The sequence below is a fragment of the Peromyscus maniculatus genome, chromosome 7 (assembly GCF_049852395.1).
Source record: "Peromyscus maniculatus bairdii isolate BWxNUB_F1_BW_parent chromosome 7, HU_Pman_BW_mat_3.1, whole genome shotgun sequence".
Taxonomy (NCBI): Eukaryota; Metazoa; Chordata; class Mammalia; order Rodentia; family Cricetidae; genus Peromyscus; species Peromyscus maniculatus.
The window spans coordinates 84,013,786-84,030,761 of NC_134858.1; the positions used below are offsets into that span (position 1 = coordinate 84,013,786).

Consider the following 16,976-nt stretch of genomic DNA (forward strand, 5'->3'; position numbering starts at 1 on the left):
TTTCCTGCTGAAACCCCTAAGCAATCAATCACTATTCTATACATTTTCTGGTTTTGGAAATGTCACACAAATAACTATTTTTTTTTTAAATCAAGAATTACAATAATGACATCGAAAGAATTACAGGTTAAATACTTGCTTGTTTACATAATTTGCTTAACTGTATCCTAATGAACTAGACTGTAGACAAAGATTTGATCTGTTTAGCCTTTAGTGACCAATTTTCTTGTTCCCTTTCCAGCTCATCTCATGGCTCCAGGACCTTATGAGCTTATTATAGCAAATTATCCTTACAAAAGCTCAGCAATGTCCTCCTTCCCATACCTGTGTCTCTTGGCTTTTTGAGACAGGGTCTCAACATAATCTGGCTGACCGTAAACTTGTTATATAGCAGGGCTGGCCATCAACTCCTGATTCTTCTGTCTCCACTTCCCAAGTGCTAGGATTAGAGGCATGTGCTGCCATGCCAGATGTGAACCTCCTAATTCACCAATACAAAGTGGTAGAGCACCAAAAAATATGTTCTTTATTTGCAATTTTCCATAGTTTTAATTCCTTTTTTCTATAGCCTATCTTACCTAACAAAAACTTATATAGGTCTATGCACGGTTTAATGTTTGCAAGGCAGAGACTACACTGAGTCTCATGGATTTTTACGGAATACATTAAGTTTTTAACTGACACATAATACCTGAACATATTCTTGGGGTTGAAGATCGAAGCTCAGTAGCAGAGTGCTTGCTTAGTGTGTATGAGGCCCTGTGTTTGATACTGTGCAACAGCTGTGAGGGGCCACCCTAAAAAACCTTAAAGGGTGGAGTAAGATGTTTTGATGTACATGTACTTGAGTGAGGCTTGTATTGGCTAGTTTATGTCAATTTGATACAAGCTATAGTCATCTGAGAGGAGGGAACCTTGATTGAAATATGCCTCCATGAGATCAGGCTGTAGGCAAGCATGTAGACATTTTCCTAATTTAGTGATTGATGGGGGAGGGTCCAGCCCACTGTGGGTGAAGCCATCCCTAGCCTGTTGATCCTGGGTTCTATGAGAAAGAAAGCTGAGCAAGCCATGAGGAGTAAGCCAGTCAGCAGCACCCCTCCAAGGCTTCTGCATCAGCTCCTGCCTCCAAGTCCCTTCTCTGCTTGAGTTCTTGTCCTAACTTCCTCCCATGATGAACAGTGATCTGGATGCATAAGCCATGTAAGTCCGTTCCTCCTCAAGTTTCTTTTGATCATGGTGTTTTGTCACAGCAATAGTAACCCTGACTAGGATAAGGTTGAAGTCAACACATGGAGTATTTGTGGGTTGGAGAGGAAAGTGACTTGATACCAAAGAATTTTGATCATAACTTTTAGATTCCTGTTAAAGAGGTTAGAAACAATAGTTTCTAATTGAAGGAAATGAGAACCAATTCATGAAAGCTGAAAGGAAATAAAAAAGGCATTAGTATCCCCTTCCTGCAGAACTGAGGGAAGGAGAAGGAGGGAAAGGGATCCCACTTTATTTGAAGGAGAAAGCTTTACTTTCTGCCTTTGGACATTTGAACTCAATTCACCAATTTAAAAATTGAGAAGAATGAACATATTTGTCTTGTAAGTTAAACCTATGAAACTACTGTATTTTTGAAACTAGGGAGTTTTTTATGAAATAAAATGAATCCAAACTCTTATAAGTGGAAAATGTGAAGCTTGCATGTTTAGATTGAGTATCTCTTACAGAAATATCTGGGGCAGAATTATAAATTTCAAGGTTTATTTTTCCTTTGAATTTTGAGTTATTTGTATTTAATACATGTAATATCAAGCAGGTGAAACTCAAGCCTAAGCATGAAATTACTTTTCATTTATCGTACATGTACTACACGTATGTAGTATCATACTAATTTTTGTGTGCCTACAACCTGTTACACAAGAATTGTTCAGAGATGCCATAAACTCTAGACTAGAGCTGCGAGCTCTGCTCCTAGGGGTGAAGAGATGAGACCGACTGCAGGAGACACTGGGGGTTTTGAGTGATGTAAGATTTTAAATGTTGGTTGTCATAGTAACTACATGACTGAATACATTAATAAAACTTAAGTGACACCCATCAAGTGAGTTAATGTTACTGTAAGTAAATTCTACCTCAGTAAGCCTGACAAGAGAAAATATGTAGCTTTAACAATTGTATTTTGAACTCTTTCACTCTTTCATAGAGTATCAGTACATACCTGGATGACGTACAGAATTTAAACACTCATCCTGTAGGCCATTCTCACTTTTAGTTCTATCAGTAACTTCCTGGCATGCAGATTCTCCATTATTTGATTCTTCGTTTTCACTTATAGCATGATTTTTTTTTTTCACACTACATTTCACACTGTATGTGTTTCTCCGATAACAAGGCTCACTTTCTTCCTGTCCAGCACTGGACTCAGTTACAGTTAAGCAATGCTTTTTGTTTAGCATCTTCTTAATCACAGGCTTGGCAGAAGAGTTCTGTGAACAACTGTCCATTTCACGGGCAGAAGAAACACAACTGTCCTCTGCAGCTGAACTTTTTTGCATGACTGCATTTTCATGGTAATGAGGGTTAGGTTCATATTTTGGTTTGTCCAAACCAGGGAAACAAACAACAGCCAAAAACCAGTGTGCACTGTAAAAACAAACAACACTACTAAACATATCATTGGAAAAGCTCATCATGCTTCTCAATAACTATCAATTGAAATGTTGTTTTTGCAAGTTTGTGAACAAACACTGATCTTTTAAAATTCTTGTATTGTTTGTAACAATTCTCACTTGTTGATTTTATCAATGGTTAACATACCACAATGATCACTAATATTTTTGTTGCTGTTGTTAGGACTATGTATCCTATATTCACTCTTACAAACAATCTTCTTAATCTTTGTTTTTAGAATAAAAGATCCATTGAAATTTTTATCATTTCTCTTTCTATTGTTCGGAGAGGCTTATTATGAAAAGTATATATCTAAATAATCCTTAGTCTTCTGCTATGTTGAAATGTAAATACATTAATATCAAAAGGAAATGGCATTGTTATAAATCTCAAATATAATTAAGGAGTTTTAGCTATCAAGTGCAAGTTCATGATGTCACTATATTCAGCTATCAACTGTATAGTCCACCAGAAAAAAAGACACATCGTATAGCCTAATAGTCACTAACAACTTTTTATTTACTAGCCACGGGGTTATGTGCCAGCATGTAATGGGTAGGCTATAGATCAAAGAAGACTTATTAGCTGAGTATAATATCTGTCCTGTAGACAGATAAATAAAATATGTCAAATAAATATTTTCTCAGTAGAAAACACTTTTTCATCCACTGCTACAGATCAAACCCAGGGCCTTGAGCATATTAGGCAAGTATCCTACCACTGACCTACACTTCCAACCTGAACAGCATAATATCATTAGGTATCTCTTTTTCTGTATGACTTAGATGACTCCAAGGTAGTATTAGGAACAGTGCTATCTCTTCATCTGACAACATTCAGTACAAAGGTCATAAAAACTGGTTTTGGTCTCAGTGTTTAAAAGTTCAAATGGAGCCTGGTGTGATGGTATACACCTTTAATCCCAGCACTTAGGAGGCAGAGGTAGAGGCGAGGCAGGCTGTCTCTTATGAGTTTGAGGCCAGGCTGGTTTACATAGCAAGTTCTAGGCAAGTCAGAGCTACACAATAAGACTGTGTCTCCAGAAAAAAAAAAAAAAATCTATTATATACACGCATATAGATATCTAAAGACAAGATACATGAATATTTCTTTCCTATTCTTAATAATTAATTCTCATTCTCAGTATACAACGGACTTAGGTCAGTTTAAGCAGCATAAATAGTGTATCAACATCCTCATTTCGATAACTAAAACTTTCTAAGTTCCACTCAGTTTTAGAAATGTTGAAATGCCGAAAAGTGTGTTTCAAAACCCATGCTGTGGCCAGGCAAGGTGGCAAAAGACTGTCCTCTAACACTTGAGAAGAAGAAGAACCAAAGGTTCAAGGTCATCTCTGGCTACATATCAAGTCTGAGGACAGCCTTGGACTACACAAAATCCTGAAAAACAGTATTTATGGTGTAATGTGGTGATTGTCAACCTACACTGTGGTGATAGTAGTCTAACAGCTTTACCATTCTGAAATCATGCCAATTTAAGAAGCCATACATTTTCTGTTATCTCACTAAAAACTAGGCAAAATACCTTTCTTTTCTCCTGACTGAAAGGACATGTGCTGAGGTTAACCTCAAGAATACAGGGCTTTAAATGTGTAGCTTTAAAAAACAACAACAACAAACAAACAAAAACCAAAAAGCAGGCTCTCAACTACGTAGACCAGTTCTGGCCTAGAACTCAGACATCCACCTCTAGTCAAGTAACTATATAAATCCCTGGTATGAGAAGAGGCTAAAATAGGTAATTTTATTATGGCTGGATTATATCTAAATTCTAGGTTTGTGCTCTTTAGCAAATACTGGTACAATTTCTAACAAACAACTTATAAACAATTTTAAAAAACTCAGCATCATGAGGTTAGAGAGATGGCTCATTGGCTAAGACCACTTACTGCTCTGGCAGAGATCCCAGGGTTCAGTTTCAGAACCCACATGGTACCTTCCAAACATTTTTAAGTACAGTTGTAGGTGGTGCACATACATGCAAACACTTATACATATTAAATAAAAATAAGTCTTTAAAAACTTAACATCGGGCTGAGCATGGTGGTGTATGCTTTTAATCCCAGCACTTAGGAGGTGGAGATTAAGTGGATCTTTTTGAGTCCAAAGAGCCTGGCCTACAGAGAGTTGGGCTAGCCAGGGCTACATGTGAGACCCTATCTCAAAAAACAAAAAAATTAACATCATTACTAAATGAAGCAGATGACAAACCAATGGTGGCCTATCTAGTAACTGGCACGTATCAATTATCTGTGGCTTTCACCTCTTAAAAAAATGAAAAGTAAGATCTAGACACTTGCAGACTGTTTCCATCAATCACCTCATGAGTGTAGCCTTCCTGCAGAATTCTGTATTGGCCTGCACCTCTATATTGGTTCTCCATCACATGTAAGATGACTGGAAGATTAATGGAAACTTCTATTGACAAAGATAATAATTATAGTGGCTCTAGATTATATATGACTCAGATAATATTTCAATTTAACACTTTTGTTATTTATTTCTTACAAACAACTTTCCTCTTTTTCTCCTAAGATGTTTGTGCTACTTTTTATGATAAATTCTAAGAAGCCTTAGTTTATGCAGAATAAATTTAAACTTGATTTTGAATTTTATTATGCTATGCATAATAATACAGTCTTGTATAACTGATGCTTTGACCCTAAAGAGAGCTAAGGTCTCCTAATTAACATTAGACACATAGACAGCACGCGCGCGCGTGCGCGCGCGCACACACACACACACACACACACACACACACGAATGGCACAGCAGTGCTGGGAATAGAACCGAGGGCCTTCCACAAACTAGCCAAGCAGCCTGCTACTGAGCTACACTTCTAGGCCCCAAAACATAGTATTTATTATCTGTTTTAAGAGGGGATCTTAATATGTTGTCCAAATTAACTTCAAATTCTTGTGTTGAAGTGATCCTTGTGCCTTACTCTCCGAAGAAGCCATGTCTACAGCCACACATGTCAAAAATATTTTAAAGGAAGGGTTTGCTCATATTACAAAGCGAATTTACTTTACAAAAAATAATTAGTACACAGTTGAAATTTACAATCTAGTGTGACATAGTAAGGCTTATTACATATAAATGATCCTACGTAATACTAATTTCAGCCATAATTCCTCCAATTATAAAGAGATGAAAAGGGGGCAGAGTAAGGCATTTCTCGATGTGTACAAATACTAAGTCACAATGCATGCCATAAAACAGCTCTTCAGCTGAGGAGGAAGGGTACTTCTTCACTCACGCACACTTCTATCTCACTCTCCCCAGATCACAACAAATGACCATTCTTTCAAATGGGTTCTTTAAAGTAAAAGCAAACACAAAGAAACACAAACTCTCCAATCTTAATCACATGATAAAGCTGCACAATATATCATCTGAACATGTCTACTGAAGCTCTTAGACTGCTTCTAATAGCATGCTTTAGTGTGAGGAAATGGCATAAACTCATCCACTTTTTCCTTTCCTATTAAATGTGAGTGAATTTTAAACGAAAGATTCAAATTCTTCTATGTGACCCAGTCATTTCTTCAAACAAGGTAATTTCCACAAACTATCTTATACTACACAAGCATCATTTTTAAAAATTACTTTCTTATACTTTGTCCAATAAAATAAAATTAGAAGAAGCTGTCCAATATACTCTATAAAATTCTGTCAGGTAATTTTTTCCCCCAAGACAGTTTCTCTGTGTAGCCCTGGCTGTCCAAGAACTTGCTCTGTAGACCAGGCTGGTCTCAAACTCAGAGATCCACCTGCCTCTGGCTCCCAAGTGCTGGGATTAAAGGCATGTAGCTAAAAATCTGTATCTTATGAGCCAACAGAGAACTGTGTTTACTTTCATAAAATACATATTTTTAATACATAAAGACTTTTACTCACGCTTCATTAAGGGGTACAAAAATAAAATCCTTCTCAAAAATATCTACATGTCGGGTCCAAGTTTTCACTCTCCCATGTCGTTTTTGTTGTATTCTGTAAGAAAGAGATCATCACCTTCTAAAGTGTCATTACAGTTATAGCTTATATATAGCGACTTACAAATTAGAACATCCAGCTCTAACATCTCACAGTTTCACTTGATTTTTTTTTCTTATGTGTATGAGTGTTTTGCCCATATGTATATGTATCACATGTGTGCCTGGTGCACTCAAGTCAAAGGTGAGCACTGGATTCCCTAGGACTGGAGTAACAGATGGCCATTAGCTGCCACTTGGTACTGGGAACCAAACCCTAGCTCTCTGCATGAACAGTAAGTGCCCTTAACTACTGAGCCATCATTCTGGTCCCATGAACAGAGTATTTTAAATGAAGCCAGATAGGGGAGGTATGAAACCTCATCACTGAATCTGCAGGTAAGGGTATTTAGTTCATTTTACAATATTCTGGGAATTTCAGTGCTTCTCCTGGATGAATTTCTTTTGTCTCGACCATTTCACTGGTGCAGCCAGTGTTGCTATTGGTAACTATACTGAGATACTTAACAGAGCATGACTTACTGGTACATGAAAGTAAGGGAGCAAGTAAAATATGCACTGTTTGTCAAGAAAAAAAGCAGCACCATAAGTTATGGCCAATGTTAGAAATCTATCTCAAGTCTATGATATAAAATTAGGAACTTCATGGCCGGGCGGTGGTGGCGCACGCCTTTAATCCCAGCACTCGGGAGGCAGAGGCAGGCGGATCTCTGTGAGTTCGAGGCCAGCCTGGGCTACCAAGTGAGCTCCAGGAAAGGTGCAAAGCTGTACAAAGAAACCCTGTCTCGAAAAATAAAAAAAAAAAAAAAAAAAATTAGGAACTTCATAAACAGTAGACAATAGAATTTTATCTGACATAGCAGCCCCAACTCAAGGCATTTCAGTGTAGTTACAAGCAGATGCACCAACTCTTGAGCCTTTTGATTAAAGTAAGATTAAGACCTAAATGCCCTCACTATACAGAGATGACCTGTAAAGAACTTAGGTGTGACAGCAGAATAGAATCTCCTTAACTATTTTGAGAACAATCATTCTAAGAGCTTAGCACAGCAATGATGGCTTCATAACCATCTAAGAAATACAATTAAGTCCTATTTGGGCACCACTGTTCTAGGCATTAAACCTACAACCTCTGAACCTACAACCTCTGAAGATAATCAAGGACATTGTTTTGAGAGAGTAGAAACAAATAAATGATGTTGTTCAATAAAAGAAAAATGATTTTTAAAAGTTACCCCTTAAACTAGTGCAAGATTATTATGGCAACTGAACATAAATCCATGAGAAAAACAACAAATCTGAGCTGGTGTGCTTTTCCTGGTGGCACACTCAAGAAACAAGCAGGTGAATACAGAGATCTCTGAGGATTTTGCTGGGGTTTGTTTTCAAATATCATGAGCCCTTCATCTTGCATTAATGAATTCAACAAGTTGAGGATAGAAAATATTTTTGAGGGAAAGTATACCTGTAAGACACATACACTTTTCCTTGTTATTACCCATTGAAAAACACAGCCTAAAAAATATTTAATGTGTTACACTCTAGTATGAGTATGCTAGAAATAAAGTATTTGAAAGAATATATACAGGTCAAATGCAAATACTGCAACATTTCATCTACAAGACATGAACGGCTGTAAATGTTATGTCATATGTGAGACATGGAGAACTAATACCCACGGATACTAAGGAATAACTACTGAATGAATTGTTAAGGTCTGACTTACGATAGGTTAGTTGTCTCAGCATTTCTCCTCTCTCTCTGATTAAGGCGTTTATAGAAAAAAGAACTGAATATATGAATTCGGTCAGCATCTTCTTTCCTCAGTTTTTCAAGCACCAAGTATCTATTTGAAGCAAAAACAATTATCATATAATGGATCACAGTTCACTCAATAGACAGTAGTCAAGCAGTGATATAATTTATTTAGCCACCATAATCCCTATCTCTAAGAAATGCAGTTTACTTCATATACTAGATGCAATAATCACCAAAATACCTTTAGGCAATGAAAAGTATTTCATATATTTTTGTGTATTTGTGTGTGCCTGGGCCCCAGGGAGGCCAGAAGAGGGTACTGGATCCCCTGAAACTGGAATCAAAGACAGCACTAAGCTACCACATGGGTGCTAGAAACTGAACTTGGGTCATCTGCAAAATCAGCAACTGCTAAGGCATCTTTCCAGCCTCTAAATCCACGCCTTTAAAAGACATTAATTCTCCTGTACCACACTCTATTATGGCCCTGACTAGTTGGCCAGCAAGTTCTGTGGATCTGCTTGTCTCTGCTTACCCTCCACTGGTGCTTAGGTAGGTCACAGGCAAGTGCAGGCAGCTGGGCTTTGAACACAAAGGCTAGGGATTCAAGCTGAGGTCTCTTGCTTACAGAACAAGCATTCTTATCCACTGAGCCATCTCCCTAGTTCCAAGACCGTTTTTCAAACAAGGAAAATAAGAAGTTGGAGAGACACCAGCAGTTAAAGGTTCTTTCTGCTCTTCCAGAGGACCCTAGTTCAGTTCCTAGCACCTACTTGGGCAGCTCACAACTCCCTATAACTCCAGTTTCAGGGGATTTGACACTCTTCTGGTTTTGGTGGGTACTTGTGCACATGCCTATACATACATACACACACACACACACACACACACACACGCACACAATTCTTAAAAGAACTGTAACAAAACCCCACAGAACAAGAAAAACTACTGCCCTTTTATTTCACTTCTAAAAACATCATTAGAGATACTAATAAAAATTTTATAGCATGTATGTATTTTCCTAGACTTCCTTTATCAACTGCATACTTTTTACATCAAAAATTTATTTGTTATGGGATAATCTTTTTGTACACTGTGAAGATGGGTCCTGCCAAGGCACCTTCTGATTTGTTTAATAAATAGCTGAATGGCCAAAAGCTAGGCAGGAAAGGATACGGAGGACTTCTGGGCAAAGATAAGAACTCTGGGAAGAATCAGAAAGGCGGAGATAAGCCAGTGGGACTCAGAGAAAATTGGACATACTGTATGGAGGAGAGGTAACAAGCCACATGGCAGAACATAGATTAATATAAATGGGTTAATTTAATTTTTAAGAGCTAGCTGGGAACAAGTCTAAGCTAAGGCCCAGCTTTCATAATTAAAAAGGAGTCTCCATGTCACTATTTGGGAGCTGGCAGTTCAAAGAAAGTCCAGCAACATTTATTATATAAAATTTAATTGGAAACTATAAATATGAGTCCTGAATAAAGTCAGGACTACAAACTAAATTTTTAGTATAATATAAAAACTTAAGATTTCAGTATGAAGCACAAACAATAACAAAAATATCAGTGGTCAGTTGGCAAATTGCTTGCTTAGCCATGTATAAAGCCCTAGGTTTTATTCTCTAAACATCACATAAGCAAGTTTCAGCTCCTTGCTGGGTGTGGTAGTACACTCCTGTACCACCAGCAAGCAAGATCAGAAGTCCAAGGGTCATCCTCAGCTACACAGCCTAATAATAAATAACCCCAAAATATCAAATACCCACTTAAAGGGTTAAATGTAAAAGGAAGAAATGCTTGCCAGGAAAGTAAAAAGAAACATGTCTATTGTCAATAAAGCAGACTCAAGAACAGGAAGATCAGGGATAAGAAAAATATCATGTAGTGATAAAGATTAGTTCTCAAGATATAAGAGCATATTTTCCTACCAATAAAACTTAAAAAAAAAAGGTGGCTTTAAAGATAGCACAGCTGGAGATTTCAACAATCCTTTGTAATAATTTTATAGAATAATTAGGCATAAAATCTCTAAGGATTTTACATATGCTAGCCAAGTGTTCCTATCTAAGCCAAGCTGAGCTAGAACTCCATTCAACCATCATTAAAAATAGGTTCTTCATGCTTATGTTTTGTGTTCATGTAAGTTCTGGTGCCAGTGGAGGCCAGAAGAGGGTATCAGACCCCTGGAGCTAGAGTTACATGTCTTTTGCCTTCCAAAGTATGAGTGGATTCCACTACTAAGCTATTAAATTAATTTTGCAGGTTTCAACAGTCAGGTTTCAAAACACATTTTGAGTTATGAGATTCACTGAAATAAATGAGAAAACAACAGCCTGGATATAAGGAGGGTAAGTTCTATTTTGTTTCATGTATGTGGGCCCTTTCATTACACATGGTAAGTTAGTCTTTATGAAGACTGTGCTTGCTGTGCACGGTCCTTACTACCTCACATATATTACTACTTCATTCAAGTCTTACAACCCTTTATTCTCATTTTTAAAATGTGGAAACATGGGTACAATAAAATACTTAAGTAGAGGATTACTCTTAAGTGTCAGAGTATATTACAGTGATAAAAATTTCCATTGAATAGTCTGACTTTAGAAAACAAAGATTTAAAAAGATAAACAATGGCAGGATGTTTAAAAGTTTGCTAATAAGGCCGGGCGGTGGTGGCGCACGCCTTTAATCCCAGCACTCGGGAGGCAGAGGCAGGCGGATCTCTGTGAGTTCGAGGCCAGCCTGGGCTACCAAGTGAGTCCCAGGAAAGGCGCAAAGCTACACAGAGAAACCCTGTCTCGAAAAACCCAAAAAAAAAAAAAAAAAAAAAAAAAAAAAGTTTGCTAATAAGCTAGCTAACTTACTTCAAATAGAAGTCGATGATAACATCATTTAAGAACTCTCCTTCAGTGAGACAGTGCAGGTCCTCGTTAGTAACAGAGATGCCTCCCTTAGCCGGAGGTGGTGGATACACTATCAATCTAGAACAAAGGAAGAAGAAAGCATTATTAAACACAGAAACAGACATTTTTTTTTTTAAATTTTATTTATTTTATTTTACAATACCATTCAGTTCTACATATCAGCCACGGGTTCCCCTATTTTCCCCCTTCCCACCCCCTCCCCTTACCCCCAGCCCACCCCCTATTCCCACCTCCTCCAGGGCAAATCCTCCCCCGAGGACTGCGATCAACCTGGTAGACTCAGTCCAGGCAGGTCCAGTCCCTTCCTCCCAGCATGAGCCAAGTGTCCCTGCATAAGCTCCAGGTTTCAAACAGCCAACTCATGCAATGAGCACAGGACTTGGTTACACTGCCTAGTTGCCTCCCAAACTGATCAAGCCAAACAACTGTCACACCTATTCAGAGGGCCTGATCCAGCTGGGGGCCCCTCAGCCTTTGGTTCATAGTTCATGTGAGAAACAGACATTTTTAAGTACTGCATACAAAAAAGAATTTTCTCACTTTTCTACAGGGCCAATGAAGATGGTATGGCTCTCTCCAGCTTCTTCCTCCTCATCAAAAAACTGCAATTCTTGTTTGCTTCTAAGTTGTATTTTAGATTCAAAGGACATCTGGTAGAGAAAATAACCAATTTGTGAAGTTAATTGGGAATTTTTTTTTTTTTAAATAAAAAGATCAAGGCAGAAAAGGTGTTCAATGGAAAAATGCAAAAAGCACTCAGGAGACATGGGCAGGCTCACTACAGGCTTCAGACAGCCTTGTCTCCAAAGGGACTTTGAAGGCAGCCAGGGCTATACAGCAAGATCCTGCCTTGCAAAATATAAATAAAAATTATATATATATAATATACACACATACATATAAACATATATATGACTGAGAAGCAACAAAAACAGCCAGGAATAGGGTGACTTTCACTTCCAGACCAAATATAATAATGGCTTTCCAGTTCTTATTTCTACTATTCCTATTAAATCAGACTGGTAAGAGAAGACCCTCTAAAGTAAACAAACCCCAACATTGTTTTTTTCTGACAGCAGTCAAAATCCTGCAAAAGAGGCAGGATTTCTTGCTCTCTCTTTTCCTGCCTCCCACTACATGTATGAGGTTAGTTAGTAAGACTGTGTCTTGTGGGTAGATATATAGCTAGCTCATTGGAGATGAAGAATAATGGCACAAGAGAGCAATAAAAAGAAAAGTTTGTCAGGCGTGGTGGTGCACACCTTTAATCCTAGCCCTTGAAGTAAGAGTGGGAAAAAGGCAGATTACTGTGAGTTTGAGGCTAGCCTGGTCTATAGTAAGTCTTAGGCCAGCCAGAGTTACAGAGTGAGAAAAAAACAAGTTTTCAGCTGGGTTTGGTGGGCACAGGTGTATTCTAGAACCTAAGACATACAAGCAGGGCAGCCAGTTTGTGGTTAGCTTATAAAGCAAGACCCTGAAACAAATGAACGAACCCCATCAAATTATGCCTTGAATAGGCCACATTTCTAAGTTTGCAGCCAGGTTGAGAGATTTATTCCCAATAAACTAAGCAAACCTCAAAACTAATAGAACCCAACAGCTGTAGAAACGGCACAGTTCTACCATGGCCTATGGTTCACACAGCTTGAGAGTTACCTAACTCTGAAGCATTTCTATATAACTGCATGCACTTTTTCACAAAGTCAAAGTATATCTTTACTTCCAATGTTGTCAATTACGTTAAAACAAGTGTGTGCTATGCACAGGGGACCTAAACCTCAGCCCTAGGACACAGGGTAACAATCTATATAAATGAGCTGTGTCTGTCTATGTATGCTCAAAAGCAGTACAGAGAGAAAGACGGGAGAAAAAGGACCAGAACAGAGTGTGGAAAGGAACTAAAAAAGACCCCAAAACTTGTATCAAATACTGTTTTAAAATTTAAATATCTTTAATTTTAAAGTGGATTTTTTGAAGTCTAACATTAAAATGAGCAATATTAAAACATTTTATTTTAAAATTACTCATTATTATTGAGGGTGTGGCTCAGCGGCAAGGTATCTGCCTAGCATATGTAAAGCCCTGGGTTTGATCCCCAGCATCACAAAAAACAAACAGAATTACCCATCATTAAAATGACTAAGATTTGTAAATATAATTACAGTTTTCACTTTGTTCTCTTTTTGCACACAATTTCCTTTGATGCTCTCTTCATAGCTTCTTGTACAGGCAACAAGTCTGCTATTGGCTTCTTCAAAAGGAATTTTCGCAAAAAAGTTGGAAACATTATTCTTTATACCAATGTCAGTAATGATACTTTCAAAGACCACATTTGCCTGAGGATCAAGGCCAGTCTGAAAAATTAAAATAATGTATTGTTCTTCTAAACCTGTAAAGAAATAAATATAACTATAAGGCTGAAAGAAAAAAATAAGTAATAAACAACTTTAGAGCATACCAACCAGTGATGGGTGTGGTGACTGTGTCTGTAGTTCCAACACTTGGAAAGTGAAGGCAGGATTGCCAAGAGTTGGTGGAAAGCCTGGGCTACACAGTGAATACTGAAACAATCTCTCTCAAAAAAAGAAAGAGAAGAAAAAAGGCAAAGACGGTTGGAGGGTTGGGGAGATAATTCAGTCAGTAAAGTGCTTGCTACCCAAGCATGAGAAAGAACCTCAGTTTGATTCCCAAACCCACACAAAAAGCTGGGTGTGGTGTGACAGGCTTGTAATCCCAGTGGGGGAGACAGAAGCAGGCAGATCCGTGGTTTGCATACCCACCAGTCTAGCTATATGGTAAGTCTCAGGGCAGTGAAAGACAGTGTCTCAAAAGCTGGACAATACCTGAAGTTGACCTCGGGCTTCCACACATCTGTGCTTGCACACACATGTGCATTTGCCCATACAAATAAGAAGAGTATCAACTAATTATTTCCTAGGTGATTACAGTTCTGGAATATATATCCATAACAGTGTTTAGTACATAGGGACACACACTAAATACTGGAAAAATGAGGAGTGTTACCTAGAAATGTTAACTAAGTTACCAAAACAAAGGAACCAGATCCCAGGCTGGAGAAATGGCTTAGAGGTTAAGAGTACTGACTGCTCTTCCAGAGCTCCTGAGTTCAGTTCCCAGCAACCACATGGTGGCTCATAACCACCTGTAATAAGGTCTGGTGCCCTCTTCTGGTCATACATGCTGTATACATAATAAATAAATTAAAACAAAAACAAAAACAAAAACAAAAAACAAAGGAACCAGATCTAGCAGTAGCACATTAACAAAGATATTAAAAAAAAAAAATATGTAAGCAATCTGCTTCTGCTAAAACAGCAGCTCTCAACCTGTGGGTCATTATCCCCACAGCAGTCGCATATCAGATATTTACGTTATGATTCCTAACAGTAGCAAAATTACAGTTATTAAGTAGTAATGAAATAATTTTATGGTTGGAGGTCACCACAACATGAGGAACTATATTAAAGGGTTACAGTGTTAGGAAGGTTGAGAACCCACAGTTCTAAAAGGATTAAAACTAATTCATAATCATAAATAAATATCAATTAGCATTTCTGCCAAGAATGATCAGGAAACTGCCAAGCACACAGTATTATCTCCAGATGAGACCTGCAAAGCTGGTGCTCACTGATGTGTCAGGTTTTACAGTTATATTAGCATTTACTGACTGCTAAGCTGAAGCTGCCATTAATGCTAAAATGTATTGAGTTTTTATAAATTGTGTGTACATCCGTTTCCCTTCATGTATGTCATGTAGGACTTATGTTCCTGTGCTCACAGAGGCCAGAAGAGGACATTACACCTCTTAGAACTGGAGTTACAGATAACTGTGAGCTGCCATGTGGGTGCTTGGGAAATAAACCCATGTCCTCTGCAGGAGCAGTCAGTGCTCTTGGCCACGGAACCATCTCTCCAGCTCAAAATGTATTTATACAGTGAATAGTTGTGTAAAGAACTGAATTTATTTAAAGGATAAAGACCGCTTCCAAGGACTTTAAAATGTCCTAGTTCCATCAGTTAACTGGTCACATCAGTTAAATTCATTTTACTTAGCATTACGGACTTCAGATCTTTTGAGTTTTAACCCAATTTGCAAACTTTCTAAATGCTTTAGATAAATCCAAGTTTTATCTTCAACCCTTCTACTTTCTGTGGGCTTTTCCTCAGAGGCTGCTACACCCATTTCAGATGGTACCAAATGAAGTGATGACCTACCTGAAGTCATTGCTTCAACTTCTCTTGGACTGATAAAACCTTCCACTTTCTAAAACACTCCTATCCTGCTAACTCGTAGACCTTCTACCTTAGTTGTAATTTGTCTACAAAACTTACTTGTTAACCTGTTCACTCCTTTACAATTATTCCAAACTTTATCTTCTTTATTCATCTGCAGCTGCATGCTCAGCTTTTGATAAACTGCTGGTATGGCTTGCAGAAACACTACTGGTAATTTCCGGACATTACACCATTCACATTTAGTTAGATCAGAGGTATTTAAAATAATCTCTACAGGATCACTTTCTGGTCCTAGAGGGAAATAACAAAAATGGAAAAAGGAGTAAATGTTTAAGCTGGTATACCACAAACGGGAAATACAAGCTTAAAATTAATCATTTACTATACTCTATATATATTAAGAATTTCAAGCTGGGAATGGTGACACATGCCTTTAATCCTAGCACTCAAGAGGCATAGACAGTGAGTTGAGGCCAGCCTGGTCTACAGAGCAAGTTCCAAGACAGCTAGTGCTGTTACAAAAAGAAACCCTATCTTGAAAAACCAAAACCAAAAACCAAAAACCAAACAAATAAACAAAAAAAATCTTCATTTATAAAACATAATTTTTTCCCAAATAAAAAGTATTAGACTTTGTTACATTGCAGAATGAAATTACATAAACACCCAGGCCCTTTATAAGATGAACTAATTATTGAGTTCTATGAATATTTATTACTAAAAAATGGATGAGTGTAGACAAAGCTTTAGTGCATGTACAGATAAAAAATAGCTTACCATCTAGATGTATCTTGATTGACTCTAAAGAAAACTTTAAAAAAAGAAAAAGACAAATTAGTGTTGATGTTAGACTTATGGAGATTTTGTTCTGAATACTCTAAATGGCATATATGGTCCATAAGCATACAAAGGGCAGAAAAACTGAGTCAGATACCATGTGTTTAAATCTCAGATGAACTGGGCAGATCAGGCCAGGCAGTGGTGGCACTCACCTTTAATCCCAGCACTTGGGAGGCAGAGCCAGGCGGATCTCTGTGAGTTCGAGGCCAGCCTGGTCTACATAGTGAGATCTAGGACAGGCACCAAAACTACACAGAGAAACCCTGTCTCGGAAAAAAAAAAAAAGAAAAGAAAAAGAAAAAGAAAAAAAAAATTCAGATATTCTGAACATTTCAGAGAAGTTGACAGACTATAACAATAAAAACCTACCTGAACATTCCTTTCCTAGATTCATTAAGTTAATATTTTCACACATCTACTACATTACCCTTTATAGATTATCTTTTTACTTTAAAAAAGCCACAAAACAGGCTACGGTAATTACTTCATCCTCAAATCCTTCAGCATGAATCT

The 16,976-nt window shown here is 37.7% G+C and overlaps 1 protein-coding gene across 6 annotated transcripts in view; it reads right to left on the reverse strand.

Moving 5' to 3' along the window:
* Senp6 (SUMO specific peptidase 6) overlaps positions 1 to 16,976 on the reverse strand; it is a 103,509-nt gene that overhangs the window by 14,577 nt on the left and 71,956 nt on the right. For all 6 annotated transcript variants that reach the window (XM_076576777.1, XM_076576776.1, XM_076576779.1 and 3 more), the window contains 8 exons: positions 16,401 to 16,434; positions 15,720 to 15,914; positions 13,529 to 13,755; positions 11,907 to 12,016; positions 11,307 to 11,423; positions 8,406 to 8,525; positions 6,585 to 6,677; positions 2,213 to 2,637 (listed from right to left, as the gene is read on the reverse strand). In XM_076576777.1, the coding sequence (XP_076432892.1) occupies positions 2,213 to 2,637; positions 6,585 to 6,677; positions 8,406 to 8,525; positions 11,307 to 11,423; positions 11,907 to 12,016; positions 13,529 to 13,755; positions 15,720 to 15,914; positions 16,401 to 16,434 (1,321 nt within the window). The remainder of the gene's footprint in view (positions 1 to 2,212; positions 2,638 to 6,584; positions 6,678 to 8,405; positions 8,526 to 11,306; positions 11,424 to 11,906; positions 12,017 to 13,528; positions 13,756 to 15,719; positions 15,915 to 16,400; positions 16,435 to 16,976) is intronic.